Genomic DNA, 21,349 nt, shown 5'->3' on the forward strand with positions numbered 1-21,349 from the left:
AAAAGTCAGTTACAAGCTGATTTATAAAACAGTCACAGATTTTATTGAGATAAATACAAATAGAAAGTTACATAGATTCTCTATTCTGACAAATGAATGACACTTCCAGAGTGTCTCCATTAACTGGGTTCTAAACAACACTGTGTACAGTCACAGCTGCCACTAGGGCAGCATCCCCACAGATGCCAAGTGTACATCATACATAAGATGCCAGTGAGTTTGAATTCCAAGCAACATGACTAACATGCTTTGGATTACAAGTGCTTGATGATTTCCTGTAACAGTCAAGCAATATTGCACCCACTAACATTATTTTCATGTTCCTTAGCTAGAAATGCTTTAAAGTGATATTCATACTGTTTTTGTGGAAGTGGATTAACTAACTTTGTTTCGTCTGGCTTTTAAAATACATTTTTTTTTTTGCATAATTTAAACCCAGAGGATTGTATGCTAACACACAGCTTTACTCATCACTGTATACATTTGTCCAGAACAAGATGTAAAGTGCAGTCTTTAGTCATGCTGAAATCATTTCTAGTAGAAAATTGCAACAAAAAGGCAAACCTTGTAAAGGGTAAACCTGCACCAACAGACCTGCACTTTGTCATACAAAAAGAAAAAAAGACACTCCCAAAAGCTATGGTGTCCTCCATTAGTGCATGCAACTGTAGAGTTCAAACAAATTTTTGAATGCTCCAAATGAAATCTTACCATTTGGAACAGATGTGATTTTCAGAGCTAGAGAGGTATTAAATACTGTCAGAAACAAAGATCTGTATTTAGTTTTCAGTGAACTTCTACAGATGGTGGCTTATTTTTTTTTATATATATGTATATATATATATTCTAACTAAAAATTCTTAATGAACACTAATCAAACATGCCAAAACACAAAAGCTTGTGTGTTTTTCAGTGGATTATTGCAAGGTGACAAAACATTATCCAACAAACAGAAGCCTGGGCTGTGTCAATGCTCAACTTCATGTACATTACAAACATACTTACATATACACACAAACATTTTGATCAGTGCTGAGAAATTTAGTGAGCTGGTAATAGAAAAACAGAAGTAAAACCTTCTCAGAAAGGCCTTAGAAAATTTGAACTGTTATAAAATACCAATATAAAGCCAGCATTAGAAAAAGATATTAGAACTAGAAAAAATTAACTTGAATAATCTTTGTTAAGAAATTGCAATCATAAAAAGTCTGTAGAACCAGTTAAAATTATTAAAAAAAATTGTAAAAAATTAAATGTAGAATGCTGCAAAATTTACAGCTTATGCTGTTTCTGTAAGAGCAGTGATGGCAATGGTACATTTCTGCCTTTATTTTCCAAAAGTATTGCGAACTCACAAGAAAACAATTTATTACAAATACTGTACATTATAATACAAGACTAGTTAGACAAACTGATACAAAACTGTACCCTTAAAAAATACAGCAAGTAGGTTCCTCAGCTGGACTCTGCATCTCAGACAATGCCACGTCTTAAAGAATAATTTAAAGAAGTGAAATAAGAGGACAGAAATATCTCCACAGGTCTACTGACAACAAATTAATGGGTACACAAAGTAACTTATTACATGAAACCATTTTTCTAGTATTGAGAACTTTTTCTTCTTGAACAAGACAAACTACCAAACCAAACCAAAAAAATAAAGCTCTTTTTGTTTCAGGCCCTACGGGGGTAATGTAGGTTTGGAGCATAACAGAAGACAGCATCCACCAAGAATTAGCAGCTTTGTAATTCTGCAAACTAGTCAGAAGCTGTCAGATTAATGGAATTTTGTTCCATCTGTATATTGTCTTCTGAAAGACCTAAATCAACAAAAGGCACGTCCTGCTCAAGCCTAAGGATCTCAGTAGCCTACACCTGTTGTCTGCCTCTACACTTACCATATAATAAACAAAAGTTCTAGAGCAAACTGAATTAACACCTTTACCCTGAACACTTACTATGTGGAGTTTCTCCAGAACTTAGATGTCCTCAACATCCTATGAAAAAAGTGACAGGTTGATGGGGATCTGAACGTTGGCCCACTTCACAGTGCTCTTCAAATGAAGCGGGCATGAAAGAGACCTGTAAAAGAGCCTAGGTCTATAAAATCCTGTGATATCCTTCCAAAGATACTAACGTGTAGTAAGAACTGAATCCTTTAGCTGAAGGGAACTTCACTAGGATGGAACGAGTAATTTTCAGTTTGAGACATTAACAGTCTCTCTACAGCTACAAGCACCAGCAGTAACAGCAGCAGCATTAACACCTGTAAGAGTACAGTTTAGTAATAAAGTAACAGAAAAGTCACAAAAAAAGTCAGAGCTCTGTGCTTTGAAAAATATCACATTATATTAAGTAAAAATGAACCGTGCTTTACCTCCAGCAGAATAACTACTTTATAAAATGAAATGATTGAGCTTTTTTCCACTGATACAGAAAAAAATTCTTCATCTTTTTTTGTTAAAAATTAAGAGCTATTTACATATATACAATTCCTCCAGTTAAAATAAAATGCAATACTTGAAACAATACAAAAGCTATAAGACTGAGAAAATAATATCTTCAGGTAAATTTGCTATAATGAAGTTGCAAGGTTTAGAAAATATTGCAAGCTTATAGCAAGCAACTAATGGAACTGTTTTGTTAAAAAACAAAGTGATTTCTAATTACTGAGAACATAAACTATGTGTATGAACTGACAACACCAAACTGACCTAGCCTGCAGTTACCAGCCACATTTGTGAAGAAAAAAAAAAAAAAAAAAAAGAATTGCTCAAAAACAAAGGTAGAAAGGTAGAAAGTTGTAGATGGAAAGTAGTCATGGAATGAAGAGGATGGCAATTCTCAATAGGCCCTTTTTAACTCAAGAAGGCAAGAAGTAGTTTTTGTTTGTCCACCTTATTCATACTAACCATGAATGCTGTGCAAATAATAATTTTGATGTTCAGAGCTTACTGGAGAAGAACATACTAGTTTTGTTTCTCAGTGGGAGAACTGTCCATGTTGTTTTGCCTTAGTTTTATGGTAGCAAAGAAGGACACATCTTGATCTCTGTCAGACTGCAAAGCTTGAATAGTCTCCTCCGCAGCTTCTAGGTGAGGATTGCCAACACTCTTAAAATAAGCTGGAATAAGGGAGAAAATGAGTATTTTAATCAAAGCCAAAAAGAACCTTTTAAACCACAGGGCACACACAGCACAGAAATACCGAGGAAGTTGAAAATACATGGGGGTCTCTCATCTCATTTATAGACTCTGTAGAGACATTACAGCAAGCTAAGGAAACTGATAAAAATATGCAGCTTCTTATTTATCTTACTAGGTACATGAAGAATTTCTAGTTCCTAAATGGAAGCATATCAGCAAACAGAAAGAGGCTCAGGAAGCTGCAGCTATACAGTGTTTCAGAAAACACTCGCCATAACTTTAACTGAGAAAAAGCAGAGGAAATCTCTGTGCCTTGCTTTGATTAACCAGAAATCAGTCTTTTTTTGTTTTCCAAGGAACGATAATAGTGAAAATCATAGCAGCACAGAAAACAACATTATCTCCTACTACAATTGTTACCTGGAGACAAAAACAAAGCAAACCGTTTCAGAAAGAGGTACAGCTTCATTTGAAGTATCAAATGAAAATATACTTAATTCAAAATAAATGCATGAAATAAAGCAAGAGTAACTAAGATGATGTTTAAAATTTTGAAATAAAAAATATTTGCTGTAAGCATTATAGATACCAAAAATAAATACATGCAGTAACAGGGAGTAACAGAGCTACTTCCTGCCTTAAGCAAGTATGCAACCGCCCCCTACTGGATGAAGGACTGCACTTGATATGTTATCCCTGCCAATTTACAGCCCCTTATGGATGATGAACAATCACTTCAAGACAAAAAAGACACTGTTATACATGTGTAAATTCTGATTTAGGAATATAGATTTAAGTGCAATATCCCAGATTGCAATGTATCATCGTGCTTTCAGTATGAACAGAACTAAATAAGTTTTTACCAGTCAAGCTGGCCAATTTATGAGTAACTGCACTGGCAGATGAAGGACAACATTCATGAGACATGGACCTTTGAGAGGAAGTTAGAGACCATACCTTTCTCCAATAATGTCTGCCTCAGAGCCTTGGCAAGCAGAACCCTTACGTTTGGCACAGGATCTGAAGCAAGACTTAAGAGACTGGGCAGTAAGTGTTCAACAAACTGATCAACAGGCATACATTCTTCTTCTACCACAGCCTACAAGATAAAAGCAAAAAAATAAGAGCAAGAGCTGTGTTAAAAAGACTGTTTTTGTCACTCTTTCCTATCTCGTCCTTAATTTTGCCTGAACATTCAAAAAAGTCCATGTATCTCTTGTCCAAGCAAAGTCAAAGGAGGCATTACAGAATGTTATCGTACTAGGACTTATTTCCCATCTCAGCTACAAGGATGCCAGAAAAGACAAGGATCAGTTTTTCCAGCAAGAGGCACAGCACAACAGAGGCAACAGTTTCAAAACTGGACAGCCATTCACTATTGCCAAGGCCAGACCAATTTACAGAATTTTAAGAAATTTTGGATTTCAGCTTTGACTACATTATTGGAAAGCCTCAAACTGGTTCCAAATTTAACGACACAATGAAAATTCCAACCTGACAAATGAAGGCAAAAGCTTGTCTTCCAACCCACTTGGAGCAGTGGCGAAACCTCACTACGAGTTCATTAATGAAATTTAATCCCAGTGCACTTGCATTGTTTGCATAGAACTTCTGCAGTATTGCTACAACCTGTGAGCAAAGGAAGGGGAGGAGATGAAAAAAAAGAAATGAAACACGTTGTAGCCCTGAGGAAAAGTAGATTGTTGTATTTGAATCTTACAAAGAGAAAACAAGCATATACAGCATAATGAGCTCTGCTTACAGAATTTAATAAATTATTACGTTTATTCTGGAGATAAGACTTCTGCAGAGAAAGCATAAGTGAAGATAAACAAAAACCAACCAGTTTGAAGGAGATCCACCGAACTTCTGAAACTTTATCAGAGCAGAGAGTTAGTGCAATATGTCTTAAGTAGTCATAGACATCATTGGGATTGTAGAGTTCCAGTATCAGGATTAGCTGCCTGAAACAAAGAAGCAATTGGGTCACACAAGTGCACCACTAAGCTGCTTCAACACCCACTGTTAGAGGTAAGGAAGAATCACTTGGAGCCTTGAAATCACCGTGGTTATTATGAAGCACTTGAACAGATCTTCTCTTTAGAAAGGTACACACATGTATCAAAAGAGGCACATGCTTTATTCAGTGAAGCAGTGCAAGAGAAACTTCTACCCAAACTAGCTGTCCAAATGCATCAAAATAACAAAAACTACAAATTGAAGCAGAATGGGAAGTTTCTTCACAACTTCAGGCCAGTATCAGCTACCTCACTGCAACATAAAAATGACAGATTTCTACAGAAAATTAAGGCTATGTTTCAGAAAATGATTTAAATTTAGGAAACTGCACAGAGCTCACTTCAGTCACACCAACTACATTACTGCAGCCATCAACAAACCAACCACAAAGTAACAGCAGTCTCCACTAGATGTCAGAGGACTGTTGTACAACACAACTGCACCACAGCAAGATTTAGTTTCTTGAGTTAAACTACAAAGGGAGATTACATCCTCAATATCACAAACAAAGCAGTGAGATAAACAGAAAGACCAGTTTTCTGCTGCAAATAGTTTACAAACATTCTTTGGATATATCAATTATCAATAAGGTTTGCAAGAAAAAGAATTGAAGAATTGGGAGATGTCACTGTCTCAACTATATCCCCAAATACCAACTGAATAATGCTTCTTACAATAGGTTACATATCTGCAGGATAGCAAACACACAGAATCATTTTTCTAATACATTTCCTTAACTTTACAGTCAGTCCAGAACTGAGTCAAATCTGAAACCTCACTGAGTAGCATCTATCAGATTGTCTTATTTCAGAAGCTCCATGCAAATCAGATCTCCACTTTGATACGTGACAGGTATTCAAGCTTCTATTGTGCTCAATTACAACACAATTTGCATTTAAGAAAGTAAGAAAAAAATGCTAATTAGGATTATTATCCACTAACTCCTTAGCATAATAATCCATTTCCAAGTTAGTAATGTACACGAAAGTTCCCATACTCTGCCAACTCATAACGAAACCTCCAGTTCCTGCTGTTATCAGTCACCACAAATTCTTGAAGCTGGTACAGATATTCTCGTCTTTTGTCCGCATGAAGTAACTGAAAAAAAGCAATATTACCATGAAACTACTCAAGTTAAAAACTCTGCTGAATTTCTCTATTAACATCTGTGTGTCTTTTCCCACTTGAAAGCAAGGTCATCCACAAGATATTTACTGCAAATTGTGCATAACCAGCCAACTACCTGGACAGCCAGACAAAGACATCCAAAAAAAAAAAAAAACCCACCAAAACAAACCCACACAAATCTTCCCTTCTGCAAGGACATCTGACAAAGCACCATCTCTAGGCATAGCAATTACCAACTAAAAACTACGGATCTTTGCTTACTGTGCAGCAGACCACAAACATTTGCTCCCTTCTCTCAAAGTACTTCTTCTTTCCCTGTATCAGGAGCTTTTACAACCACGTTTACAGAAGTTTTCAGTTTTGATATTTTATTGGGTTATAAGAAAGAAGTGGCAGTATAGCACAAACTTTGGCTTTTACAATTAGATATTGATGTCTGTATCTCTAACTAAAACACACTTCTTTTTTTTCACTCAATTATGGTTTCCTGAGAAATTACATTAGCTTTTATGCTTTCCTACCTTTAGAAAATCATAGAGATGTTTAAGGACACCAATGCGCACTTCATCGAGATCTTTCAGGAAACCATTGAAAATTGGCACCAGATCAGCAGCTGTTAGCTGATCCCCCAGAATAACTGCCAGCTCATGTATGGAGAAAGCCAACGTTCGACGTACTTTCCACTGCAAACAGTTTAAGAATTGATATAGATTAGGCACAATCATCAGAAAACAAAACAAAGCTTTCAAAGGCACCCATGTGAGGGACTGAGAGAGCAGAACAACTGAAGCAAGCTGCACAGCAGTAGGAAGTGCCAATTACATTTATGGACTGATTTAAATTCTGATTTTTTTATTTTTAGTCTATGTTTAATCTCTTAGAAGAAAGTCTATTATAACTTCAGCACAGCAAACCAAAAAAAAGCTACTCAAACTTCTGGTTGGAGACAACTTTTTCATTTGTTTGGTTTTGCTTGGTTGTGGTACTTGTTTTGTTTTTTACCTGCACATCTGAGGCCAGTGTCTCATAGGTATCTTTCAAGCAGTGCCAGTTTTGCCTACCCAGCGTTAAGGCCACTCCAGGAAGACTGTATGCACAGTGCTTGGCTATTTCAGTATCAACCGTCTGGGCACGAGCAGGGTCAGTCATGGACAAGTACTGGTCAAGTAAAGGTTGAGGTATGATATCCTGTAAAGCAAGAGAGCACATGAGAAACACACATTTTCCTTTAATTTAAAAATCAGTAAGAAAACATTCCTATTGTGCTACAGTATTGTCTTGCTACCAATTAGTTGGCATCTAAATTAAAACAACAGCAACCCTGTTTTGTGGGTTAGCTTCACTGTAAACGACTAATTTGTCTTCCCATTAAGATACACCATTCAGTAATGAACAGTAAATATTACTTTATCAACGTGCTACATCGAATCAAACTGAAAATACATTCTTCACTGAAGACAAACAATAAATCCAGTGAAAAGAACAGTTAACTCCTACCTTTGTTGCAGATTGCCTCTACCCAGTAGGCAGCACTTAAACTTGTTTACCAGAAACTATTTTTCTAGTTTTCAGATGTAAAATAAATTTCTCCTTAAATGCTCAGAGCATTTCTTCACATTCCACAACTGCAAAAGCTAACACTGTATTAAGGATAAGATGAACTGTATTTAGCACTCAGCTAAAGCAGGTGGTATTTCAGTTACCTGTAACTTTGATTTGTCGTCTTCAAACGGCGGATGATCCTCCTGTTCTTTCTCTAAGAATACACTGGTTCCTCTGTGTTGTTCCGAGTCCTGCAGAAGGACATTCTAGGCAATGAAATCAGACAGCCTTAGCACCATTTGCAATATTTCAAAGCATCACACCAAGAACAAATGCAATTCAGATACAAAACAGCCTTTTATAAACAAAACCTTGTACAGGCAAAGCCTTGCTCAGTGTTTGTACAAGTGCAAAAAAGATAACGGTTGAATACTAAAGACAAACACTATTAAGACTGCAATAACAGAAAGGGGAACGGTAGTTAGATTTACTTATAAAAACAAAGCTATTTTAATGCAATAAACTAACAGTCATTCAGAGTTTGAATGGCTACTTTTACTACATTTTTTATTCTTGAACTGAAATTAAAGATTAAGCAAGGTAGCAGAGCAGTTGCTTCACTAAATCAATATGATAAATGGGTAACTTCTTTTGGAAAAAGAAAAAAATCACACATCTCCCTCCAAATATGAAAACTGAAAGAATTAAAAGGTTTAAAAGGCCAAAACCACAGGGAGTCTTATAAGATCACACAGTTTGGGTGTTGGTCTTTTTAAGTTTTTGTTTGTTGGTACAATTTTGTTTGTACAGTTTGAAGTACAGCTTTTGTTCACAAATGAAGCTAGTTTTTGGTTTTTTTTTTCTTTTTCCTTTATTCAAAATTATTATCAGAAATACTATTAAGGCACAAATAATTCTGCAATGTGTACATTGTGATCAAGAAATTGTGTGTGTACCAGGAACCGTGTAGATGTCACATCTAATCCAGCCTTCCACATGAAGATAAAAGATTAATTTAAATTTATTGCAGGAAGAACTGAGACTGTACTTGATATGTTTCATATGAAAAATCCTTCAGGGTTACCACAAAGTTTTACCTCCCAGGTTCTCTGTGAGTACACAGAAATAATAACCCTCAATAGTTTTATTTTGGCAGCAATACTTGAGGGCCTATAGGCCAGAATTGGGTCGATGTCACTGTCTACATAAAAACACTACTTCAGCTGGTAAGATTCCTATCAGCCACAGAGCACAATACATACTTACTGTGCTTTTCAGTACACTGGTAGTGGGCTGCTCACTGATGCTATCTTGGGACATAGAGGATGAAAGAGTGCCCTCCTCCACCTGGTTACAGGTTGCATCAGAAACAGCTGTTTGATCTGAAATGGTTTGGTTCTGAAGTTCACCACTGCTCTCTTCCATTTTTCTCGTCTCACAATCCCCAACAGAATCAAACTGAGCAGCTCTGAGAGCAGCAGACAACACTTGGACCTGAGCTGTATAAAGCAAAAGATACCATTCAGTCTCTTTTCTGCACTTAAAAGAATTAAACTTGTAATTACTTAATCTGAAGGAATAAAAAAAGTCCAAACTAAGCTTCACATAAACATGCAAACACTTGATATTTGAAAAGCCAATTACTCTTCCACAAAATCTCCACTTTAATACATCCAAATTGTTGCTCTTAATTTATGTTTTCAACAGAAACATCTACTAATTTCTACTATTGAAAGACATTTCTGAAAATCCTCATGAAGTATCACAGCATACCAGCTCACATCCCATTCCTCACCATGTCAAACATATTAATACAAATTCTTTTTCATATTCTTGGATTTTTAATGCCTTCTCCAGGCAGTCGAATACGCATTTAAAAACATTACTAAAAAATTCTAGCTAGGGGAGGAAATTAGTCACACCACTTCTAAACTGGTTAGCAGAAGTAGATGGAAAATAAAAGGTCAGGTTTACCACTGACCAGTATCACCAGTTAATGTGGACAAACTGTACTGTTACAGTGCACTGCTTCTGTGAACAGGAAGTTACTAATTGTTCAGAATAAAAAAAAACCACAGCAGCTGTATTTCCACATGCCTACAGCAAGCAGCCTCAAGACACAACAGAGGATAATTTAAAGAACAGTAGAATACTTTGGAAATTAGGGAAACAGAAGAATTGATAAAAGACATATTTACAAGCTAATTCACTGCAACACTTGAGAGATTCAGTGGAATGAGAAACTTGATTAAGGATGACCGATGTCATCACCACCAAAAAGCAGCCAAAGATTTTTGTAAAGGTGAGGATCTACTGGGAAAGAATGTTATTTTCTCTGTTAGTCTCACCTTGAACATCTGGATCATCTATGTGCTCCTGTAAGCTTTCCAGAACCTTTTTTATTTCACTGCTAGCAACGCAGTTATTACACGGCCCTGAGCAGCTGTCTTTGTGCTTCTCAGTCTTGAACTGAAGCAACTCCAGCTCCTGACTTATATCAGGCAGCGGAGGCCGCCAGTAGAGAAAAGTATTAAATACATCCTCAGAACACTGTAGCCTTGAGGTAACTGCTGGAAAATTGATGTCCTTAGCGACTTCCACACCAGTAACAACTCCATCATCCTGAGGCAATCTAGACAGATCTTCTCCAGAACTCATACAGCAATCTGAACTTGCTTCCCACGTGTCTCTACTGAGGTTCTCAACAGAGACTGGCACCTTAACTTCAGCTGAAGTCTCCTCAGTTGATGACTCTGATTTGATTTCCATTGGTTGTTCCAAACTGATAACAAACACACAGTTATCCATATAAAATATCTATAACAGTAATTCCTCAGTGAAATACTTCAGAAAAATAGTTTCAACTACAGAAGCTTATTTTCTCTGCAGAAAGACAGAAAATATGTTATAGTACTATGCTTTATTTCACCAGTTTTCCCTTTATCTTCCTTTGAAGCCATAAACATCAATTACACTTTAATAATGTGGCTACACTCAGACATACACGCAAGACTTCGTATTTCATTCCTTTCCTGGAACTATTTTCAAGATTTTTACCCCAAGCAACAACTAAAAGAATTACCTTCTTATTTCTCCCTTCCCCTACAGCACATCTTTCCCGTGATTTTACCTGCATGATGCAGCATTTGCAGTAGAGGCAATTACAGTCACGTTACTTGGTTGGCAGGAATTGGAATTCACATCTTGTGCTGATGGCCGGATGCTCAGTGTCCCATCTTCTCGGATGTAGAGTCCAGCACTTGACGGATTTGCAAAAGTGGAAATAAAAGGGCCAAGAGACTGAAAAGCTGCCTGGCGAACCTGGTGTAGGAGAAAGACGACATTCAGGATTCGTGCAACTCCTGTAGAGCTAATGCTTAAAATAAAATTAGGTTTGAAGTTGTTTCTTACTACAACAGCTTCATTTTATACAAAAAATAACCAATTAACAAATAAGTGGCATCTATAAAAAGAATGTTGGAATATTAAACATGCATCTACAAACATGGTAAGGGTCTCAGTGCAAACTTCAAAGAACACATTTAACAAAAGCAACCTATTCTCTGAAGACTACACTTAAAATTTCTATCAATTTTCTTTTATAGTAACAAAAGAGGTAAAGCAAGTTAAAAATCTTTTTAGAGAAGCTTAAATTTTACTAGATTAGAGTCTTACCCTAGCAAATTTTGTGTGGAGAACTTACAGCGTGCCTCTGACTTGCTCATTATTTGTGTATGATCTGCCTGGGGGGACGCACCAGTGACAAAGTGAGTTACTTACCCATCTACAAGTGTCACTAATAAGACTGATGAAGAGTGGGGACAGTTTGCTCCTGCGGACCTCTGGGGATGTGGTGTAAGACACTGCCATAAAGCATTCAGCACAAGCTTTTCTCATGCCCCAAACACTATCAGAACAAAGCTCAAAGAACTTGGGAATCTGCCAAAAATAAGCAAAACCAAGACAAATTAAAGACTAAGCAAAGACTGTAGTAACTTACTATCAATATATTTCTTTGGAACTGGAGACGATGAAAACTCACAGAACAGATGAGTGAGGACAGGTTAAAAGTAGTTTTTCCCTGTTTCTTCAGTTAATATATATTTCCCGTTTACTTTTATTAGGGCTTTATGTATAACTACATGCACTGGAAAATATAATTTCAGGAAAAGTTAGCCATTTATAATTATAACTTGATTGTTCATCTAGTTCAGGGAAAAGAAAGAGTCAGTAGTTCAAATGTATACATATGAGCCACCAATTATATTTAAAAACATTCTGAAAAACAAGAGCTGTTTATTTCTGCTCAATTCCAGTTCTGATATACAATTGCAATCAAGCCTTATACAAAACCATTTCAAAAATGCATCAACATAGATTACAAGAAAAGACCTCATTATTCAACTTTGTGAACTGATAAATACATGCGTTGTAAATGGATTTGGATTTTTATTTTTTATTTTTTCCCAACATACCAGAAGTCTTTCTGTGGCTTCTTGCCCGACTGCATTACAAATGTCACCAAAATTAGCCGCACAAATCTGAAGAAAAAAAAGTCAATAACAACATTCTGGACTTTTCAAGTGCTTTAGTTTCATCATGAACTTCACCACTTACACCCACTAACAACTGCACATTTGACTATTCAAATTTCAGCCATGTAACTACATCCTGTAACATTAGCTCACCCCAGATAAAGACTCGATAGAGCAAGCTTCCGTAAGCCACATGTCTTTGAAATCAATAGTGAAAAGTACTCTGCATTGTGAAGAGTTTCATCTGCTTCAGTAATAATTAAAAGGGCCCAACAAGCCTACTGGAAGTTCAATGACTTGGAACTTCAGCTGTCAAAAATAAAGCAGACTAAAACATGATATGAGGGTCAGGACTTAGGTGCACTGATAGAACTCTCTTTGCTGGCTTAAGCGCTTTGCTGAAGCAAAGTTTAACCAAGGTCTCAAGTTGGTGCCATTTACAGGGCAGTAACTTACAAATTCTATAATTAAGGTAGGATAGGACATTCATTCATGATGCAAAAGAAGTAGCTGAAATCTAAAATCAATTAACATGGGCCTCCATTAATGTCTGGTTTTTTAATGTAAGCCAGAATTATAATGCTCTAACACAGGTCACATTCCAACAACCACAGCTTACATTAGGGTCCAAACTGAAGTTCTAAGTAACCTTTAAATCTACTGAACTATTTTAAGACTTCATAGTATGAATTTCCTTTGTACTTGATCATGACTTAGAATAAATCTCACACTTCTGAGACTTCTCTGTTCAATAATATAGGATGAATCTCTCAAATATCTACTCCTTCTGAATTTCTGGTTTTGAAGTACTGACCATGGTGGTTTAAGTATTGGTTGTGAAAAACTATTAAATGGTCCCAGACTTGCTATTTCCAAAGGACTGTTACCTGTTTCTTTACTGAACTTCAGAAACTACAGCCATTCCAAAAACTGCAAAGCATTCTTCTAAGAATCTTTCAAATTTCGTCAGCAAAAGTTATAATTTAATTCTTCAAGTAGGCATTTGAATAACTACATATACACAAATTCTTTCAGTTGAAAATACACCAACCTTTCGGACTTGAAACAATTTCCCATCACTACAAAGTTCACAAAAACGAGGAAGTAGCAAGTGCTCAACTGTTGTTCTGCTCAGCATAGAAGCCATTTTACAGATTATCTGAAATGAAGAAGAGAATATGAGGAAGGACAAGAAAATTAGAAAGCTTATAACCAAATCCCAAACTGCTCCTAAAAATTACTTGTTTTTTAAATCTCTCAATATAAGGTATCAAGTCCTGACCTTGCCCAAATCCTTTGAGAATTTATGTTTTTCCAACAGTGTTCAACATTACAAATAACTAATAAACTTATAGATTCAAGATCTAACAGCTTAAGAGACAAGCTGTGGTTCCAGCTTCAACTATATCACTACAGCAGTTCTGCAATTTGCAACTGAGCAAATTATCATAAACAGAGAAATACAACAAACTGCAATAGTGATGGTATAGAAAGCTTAGGCTCCATGATTACTGTAGAGCTCTTAGGCTTATTAAAGTACTGCACAAAAGCTGTCACAAATACATTCCAAAAGGGCTTTATAACAACACTGATAAAAAAAAATAGAAAAAAAAGCAATTAAAGAAAAGCCTAACAAGGTAAAGATACAAGCTTTCTTTCAAGTTCACTCACATTCACAGCTTCCACTTTATACTCATCATCACTGTCAGGAGCAGAGAGGTCCAACAGAATTGGACACACTTTGTTTTCAATGTCACTCTGAGAAACAAGATCTTGTTCCAAAAGTATGAGCAGTGCTTCTTGACCTGCCTTTCTAACCTGTTAATGTGAACAAACAGAAGTCTACAGCTGTAAAAACATTTAGTGATGTGAGAGCTACAAGAGGTATGCTTCTGTAGAATACAAAGGTACAAGGTTAAAGAAAGAGGGAAAAAAAAACAAAAAAAACCCATAAAGTTAAAAGTTTTTTTTTTTTAAAGTTTAGCACTATAAATAATTAGTAATAAATATTAAATGTTAATCTAATTGTTAGATGCCCTTGCATCAAATTGTGAGGAGAAGCCAAAATCTTAAGAATAAGTCAGAATTCAGAAGCCATGACTCCAGTAACACAATGTCAATATGCCATTAGGTAAATCCTGCAAGTTCCCCACTAAGGGAAGTAGGAAAAAATACGTATATTCTTCCAAATAAATTTACTTCCATAGTAAATTGTGCAGCATTCAATAAATACAAAGTGCTACAGAAGAACTGGATATCAATTAACAGGGAATTTCTTATTGCCTTTTTTCTCGTGCTTCAGGATTACCAAACCACAACAAAACTTCCAGATATTTAACTCACACAGCCTGTTTTTCCTACCTGATTGTTCACATCTGTCAGATATCTCACCACTATGGGCATCAGGTATTCAAAAAACGCTGTTGGGAATTTTGGCCGACTTTCTTGCAGAAAAATGGCAATTGGAGGTATTTGTTCCATCAGCTCTGTACGGACAGTCGGCTCTACCAATTACAAAAAGAAAAAACTAAATCAGCAAATTCAAAATTAGAAACCTTAAGAAAAAGGCAGGATTTTATTTTGGTTTAACGTTTACAAAATGGACTAAAATGAAAAGACTCAAAACATACAGAAATGTTACCACTGAGATTGCTGGTTTCTGAAGGAAATAAATAGAATAACCTCACAACACATCACCATGGTCCAGAATTACAAAAATTAAAATAAATACATTCAAACCTGCATCTTCAGAGAGCCTGACCACAATTTCCATTACAGTCAGGAAATCTTCCTCATTATTGCTGAAATCTCGAAAGACATCCAAAAGACCTCTGGCAATAATCTGCCTGTGAAGAGACAACATATTAATCGCCTTAGTATCTTGTCAACAACATGGGTGGAACATGGCAGGATCTTAGCAAAACCAGATGGAAACCCTACAACACAAGACCAAGATCTACTCCGATCATTCGGACATACAAGGTGCACAATTTTGCCAGGCTCCAACAAAACAAAGATGGAGTCCAAGACATATGAAATGACCAATGGATTAAACTACCTTTTATGGAAAGTATTTTGTAACAGCTTGTTTTTCAAACAAATGTTCAATTTAGCAAAATAATGAGAGAAGTAGTGAACCCCTGACATCCTCTAGTAGACTCAGGCTGTCATCCAGCAGAGCTGTTGAATCCTTACCTGTTAAATACATTTTCACTGAAGGCATATTTTTCTAAACGAGCCAGTGGGGTCAAATTGTCCTGTCCTGGAATGTCTAAGAATGCTGTTATCCTCATGCTATCACAGTCTGGTCCGTAATCTTCAAATCCAACTTGAAAGACAAGTATAACAGAACAACAAAACAAAGCAATTTTAAAAATCACACAAAAGTCAGCAAGAGATGCTGAAGTACAAAATATCCTACACCAACACTTTTTTCAGAACTATCCTTCAAAGCAAAACTGTGCATCACTGAAAACTGCTTACAAAAATCTCAAAGTTGTGCCTAATTAAGTACAGAGCAACACTTGTGTACAGAGCTGTAAAGTCAAGCCTTGAAGTGCAATCTATTTCAGCTGTCATAATATCTTTCCCTTTCAACATTTCACATTGCAACTTGAGTGAGCTAACTACATGCATGTTAAAGAGGGCTCAGGTGAAAGAATTGTGTGCCACAAACTAACAGACAAATTCAGAATAAGAATCAGTCCCAATAAGAGAAATGGCAATTTTTGCAATGACAAAATCCCAAACCATATTGCTTTGAACCCACAAACTCTTGTCTGCTTCAAAGCTACCGAGGCTCCTTTTTCTCACTGAAGTCATGGGTCTCACTCATCTACATCACACTGGTAGCCTAGAAAACACCTCAACTTGACCTCATTTCTAAGGGAGCCTTTTACTGCAGACATTGTTAACTACAGAGTTTCTCTCATTTCATATAGAAACACATACAGCAATCGAAGTGGCAGAAAATACTGCACTGGAGTAGCTGATATTTCTCAGTTTAAAACTTTCCCAACAGAGCACGCTTCTGAATTATTCGGACTTTGTTCACACAAATAACAGCAAGTGTGATACTCCTTAAGCACAAATCATGCCACTACTGCTTCTCAGATGCAAGGAATAGTCTGTCTCAGAACAGCACGTGTGCTAGGAGTGACAAGCACTGTAAAACAGAAGCCAGTTCCTGACTTGGCAAGACATTATATTAGGTATTTAGATTGGTAAAGAAAACACAAAACTGGTAATAATTCGTAAGCACAATGACAGGCCAAACAGTCTGTGTTTGAAACTGCCTGTAAAAAAAATCCAGGCACTCCAGGCTGCCTCCATAGGCAGAGACCTCCTGTCTGCAGGGAGGGGAAGTTTAAAAAAAAAAACCCAAAAGTACCACCAAAAAAATACAGCAAACCATTGGCTAAACAAATAAACAAACCAGACACAGGTTCGTTTATAGCATCAATTTCTCCCGCTTACAAAAAGGGGAAGAACAGGACATACTTAGCAGATTAGCAGATATGCACGTGAAGACCTACATAACCACCCCTTCAGTACTCTGGTTAAATAAAAAACTGAAGTATTTCCAAATACATCATCCCAGACTGTATAAAGCTTTTGCACACCCTAAAGAGAAGCCGTCATTATTTCATAATACTCCCTCAAATTGCCAGGAGGTTAAATGGTGCATATACAGAATCACAGGTTCCCAACACGACAATTTCTTCAGCACTGCAGTGGCTGTACCTTCATCAGTATAACGAAGTTTCAACTCTATCCATCCTTTACCACTGGTTTTTTCTCACCAACACTTCTCTAAAGAACCCCTTAATCTGAGACCAGGTGTGATGGACTTTGGCTCTAAACTGCATCAATATCCACTACAAATCTGTATACAGATGATAATCTGTTACTCAGGGGTACTAAGCCTCGGCTTTTTTCCTGCAAGGAGAAAGTCCAATTTTATACATATGACTGATTTCCCATTATTTAATACTCAGGTTTCACTTTATATGCTTAAATGGACTGAATCTATAGAAGACATTGCTTTCAAACTCACAGAAGACATCCATTACTTTGACTAGGAAATGGTTTCCTTGTATCAGACGCAAACTGAAGCCAAAACATTCTCCACAGAAATACACAGGTCATTAAAAAAAAAAAAAAAGAAATTATTTGGACATACTCAGGGCAAAACATTACGCCGCAGTCCTCTGGGGAACAAAAGAATAAAACAGACTGGATTTCTGAAGGCATAATTTCTAAGGAACCTATCTGAATTTTAAGACAGAGCAACTCTACTTCCTGGAGACAAGCTCCTACCAACAGCTCAATGGAACTCAAAAAGACGACAACTGTGGGTTTAGACCAATGGTTCCCACTTAAAATGTATACAGACAAAAGAGAACCCACAGCTACCTGACCAGAAGCACTGCTACTCATTCTTATACTCGTTCTCATGGCAGCCTTAGTTTCATTCAAGGGGCCATTATTATTTCTAAGAGCACGTAAACAACAACCATGAAGTTGTCAGGTTCAAATCACTTATTTGCACAAGTGTAGATAGTTTACACTACACAGAACTAATAGGGATTGATCTATCCGCATGCTGGGATCCCTCGAAGCTTGTCTGAAGGTACCAGCACTTCCTGCTTCAAAGCAAACCCACTGTATGACTGAGGGCTGGCAGGAAGCTACAGGCTGTAGGAGAGGATGCACATTTCCTTTTGGAGATTGTAACTCTTTCCCATCTCATAAACCAATTTCTGCCCATCCCCACGCCTGCACGATTACAGCATTACATATTTGAAGTGCACACAGACTGAGCATTCTTGCACTATCTGATTTTTGAGGCTAGCCACCTGCTGCGCAAGGATTCACTGAGGCTTGAAAACAACACAAACAATAATAATGAAAACCCAACACACTTGCCATTAACTTCATCTAGTTCCCACTTGTTACTGAACTACAGAGCAACTCAAAAATGAATGCACTCAGCAGCCCATTTTGCTATTGGCCCCTTCATGCATTTTGAGCAGAATTCCTACCAAGTCAAATGATAGTGAAACAAATCTCTATAGCCTGACCATAATGCTACACCTAGGATTACCTTTACTAGTTGAGCAGTTTTATTATTCATTTAATTGGCTAAGTACACATTAGCGCTTCTAGGACCTGAGGGAAAACAGAGTAAACCACTTTTACTAAGGATGAAGAGTTAAATACTCGAAATTTTTGCATGCACTCTCAATACCCGGAACAGTCACAGCAGAACCCGTTTCCACTTCTCTCACAATTTTTTTCCCCATAAAGGAAGCAGCTATAGATAGCTCCAAGTTTTAGACTACAGGGTAGTAGTAAATAAATGGAAAAAAATAAGGTGGTACTTCTAATGTATATAATATTTGCTCACAGGTGAATGAAGTATTTATTCAGCACTTTCTTTCCAGTGAAACACAAAAACTTCAAATCTGCTCAGCTATAAACAAGAACTTCTGGTCAGCCCTGAGGTGGTCAGACAGATGGATATGATGGTCTCTACAGGTCCCTCCCAACTGAACTACCTAAGCCTATCCCACGTGTTGGAAGAACACCTGTGATATATATATATGTAAAGGAAACTAATGGAGAATGAACACCTAACTCCAGGACAAACCCACAGAACGCTATGAGATATTTGCACTTATTTCTGCTGTTTGTGCTTTACGCTCAGCAAACAGAACTCAGATGACACACTGGTATCTTTGTTTTATTGCAGACAGAAAAAAAGAGAAATGGAACTGGGAACAATTCAATGATGGGATTCAATTCAATTGATGTAATCAATTCACATAGCTGAGCATTTGTTAGCACTATGAAAAGGATTTTTGTTTGCTTTTTTTTTTTTAAATTAGAGTAGAAAGAATCGAATATTTCTAAGTCTTAAATAAGGTGCTGTTGCAGCTATCTGGCTGTCAGAGAAACTCAGGTGAGACAGATTCTGCTCTACAGAACAGATGAAACGCATCATCTAATATCTTTCTCACCTAAATCCTGCTCAAAACTCGCATGCTTTGTCGTTTAAGGTCTTGGTGTGGCCTTCTTTCATTTACAGACTGCAGTAACCAGCAACCTCCAGTACCTACTTATAATAACTCCTTATAGCCCTAACAAGGCTCCAAATCCTCATGCACTAAAAAACCCATGTACTACAAGTATTACCCTCCAAGGTTTCCTCATTTCTAATTGTAATTTACAATTCAATAAGACTCACACCGTTACAATTTAAGTCTCTGCACAAATATCAAATACATTCTGTAATACACTTACAGATACAAACACAAAACAAAATGAGCTATCTTGCATACAGTTAATCTCAACATTTTTTAAATATTATCAAAATACAAATGAACACCTTTTGTCCTACTACCAAAAGGGCAAAGCCTCAAGCACTGAAAGCAAAACCAGTTAGCAGCACCAGCTAATGACGTTCCATAGGAAGACCCCCTCCCTGCCTGCAGAGGCCACATCCCTGCACACCTTGCCAGGGGACACTTAGAGCCTCTTTAATACGCCACAGAACGGCCAGGGTTGGAAGGGACCTCAAGGATCATGAAGCTCCAACCCCCCTGCGACATGCAGGCCCACCACCCTCCCCATTTAATGCCAGACCAGGCTGCCCAGGGCCTCATCCAACCTGGCCTTGAATACCTCCACAAACGAGGCATCCACAGCCCCTCTGGGCAGCCTGTTCCAGCACCTCACCACTCTCTCTGTAAAGAACTTCAATGTTCTGCACCCAGTGTTTCTCCTGCTGTTCCTCAAAATCACCTTCTTTAAACAGGATTTAAACACTAATGATAAGATTCAGGAAAAGTTATTCTGTAATTCTGCTTCTGCTGTACATTTTCCAGCACTGTTACAATAACATTCACATGCTAAACAAACCAGTGCACAAACAAAACAAATTCTGCATCCGTTTTCTTTTTTTTTTTTAATGGAAAACTCAACGCAGCATCCCAACCGCCCTATGTGCCAGCCGCTTTCTAGTTCAAACCAGCAGCAGCTGAAGCCTTATCTCCTGAGACACAGCTATCTCCAGGCTGCCCCGCACTGCTACAGCTCTGACCCCACGACACAACTCCGGACCGGGGGCTGCAGCCTCGTCTGGCACCCAAGGAAGGGCACTTCACCTAAGCACACGGGCTCGTGTCGGCTAAGAGCAGCACCGAGGCGGATTTTCTTTCACGCCCTGCCCCAGCAGCGCACAAAGTAACGAAGTCTGCGCTTCGGAGATGCTCCAAAAAACAAAACGCAGCGCCTTTAGCAAAGCCCTCAGAGGCCTCACCCGTCGGGATTAGTACAGCAAAGATCCCCCCAGACGGCCCCGGCCAACTTTCAGCCACAACAACAGCACAGTCAATCCTTTAAGCCGCCCCCGGCCCACCCCCCCGCCTCGCAGCTCGGTCCCGACCCGTCGCCCTTCAGCACGGCGACGAGAGCGACGCGGGCCGCCCCGCCGATCCCTCGGAAGGCCCGCGAGCCGTCAGACCGCCCGAAAGCCGTCCGGGGGTAAAAACGGAGAGGTGAAAAGAGCGCGACAGCGGGGCCGTGGGGCGGGGGAGGGCCTGAGCGGGGAGGCAGAAAAATAAAAAACGGTTACTCACAATCATCTAAGTCATCCTGCAAATCCACAAAATACAAAGGGATCCCTACGAACAAAAACAAAAGAGACACCGAGGGGTTGGTTCGGGGGGCGGCGGTGAGGACGGTCCGTGGCAGCGCTGCCCGGTGCCGCCCCCCGCCCGCGCCCACTTACCGGCCATCTTGGATCGGACATGGGCGAGGAGGAGGAGGAGGACGGGAGCACGCGGGGAGGAGCCGCCCGCACTTCCTGCCCTCAGTTCAGCCTCCAAACGCGACCGGTTTAACAGCCGGCCGCTCCCCGCTGGCGGATCGCCCCTCGACGGCCGCCGTCCCTTCCTCTGAGGGAGGAAAGCTGCG

The 21,349-nt window shown here is 38.3% G+C and overlaps 1 protein-coding gene across 3 annotated transcripts; it reads right to left on the minus strand.

The window, feature by feature from the left end:
• Positions 1 to 20: 20 nt before the first annotated feature.
• On the minus strand, positions 21 to 21,293 carry LOC128081134 (serine/threonine-protein phosphatase 4 regulatory subunit 1-like). 3 transcript variants are annotated; one of them, XM_052684103.1, is made up of 20 exons: positions 21,165 to 21,293; positions 21,013 to 21,057; positions 15,566 to 15,698; positions 15,110 to 15,216; positions 14,732 to 14,874; positions 14,042 to 14,188; positions 13,422 to 13,529; positions 12,311 to 12,376; positions 11,616 to 11,774; positions 10,966 to 11,156; positions 10,184 to 10,617; positions 9,102 to 9,334; positions 7,997 to 8,086; positions 7,296 to 7,481; positions 6,815 to 6,976; positions 6,163 to 6,263; positions 4,990 to 5,110; positions 4,641 to 4,775; positions 4,104 to 4,245; positions 21 to 3,124 (listed from the first exon to the last, which is right to left on the minus strand). In XM_052684103.1, the coding sequence occupies exons 1-20, from the start codon at positions 21,169 to 21,171 to the stop codon at positions 2,970 to 2,972; spliced, it is 2,865 nt and encodes a 954-aa protein (XP_052540063.1). In that variant the 5' UTR covers positions 21,172 to 21,293; the 3' UTR covers positions 21 to 2,969. The 3 variants fall into 3 exon arrangements, with proteins under 3 accessions (XP_052540063.1, XP_052540062.1, XP_052540064.1); XM_052684102.1 differs by having other exon boundaries at positions 7,997 to 8,101; XM_052684104.1 differs by lacking the exon at positions 21,013 to 21,057 and having other exon boundaries at positions 7,997 to 8,101; positions 21,165 to 21,281.
• Between the last annotated feature and the right edge of the window lie 56 nt (positions 21,294 to 21,349).

Source organism: Tympanuchus pallidicinctus, unplaced genomic scaffold, assembly GCF_026119805.1.
Source record: "Tympanuchus pallidicinctus isolate F22 unplaced genomic scaffold, pur_lepc_1.0 scaffold20, whole genome shotgun sequence".
Classification (NCBI taxonomy): Eukaryota; Metazoa; Chordata; class Aves; order Galliformes; family Phasianidae; genus Tympanuchus; species Tympanuchus pallidicinctus.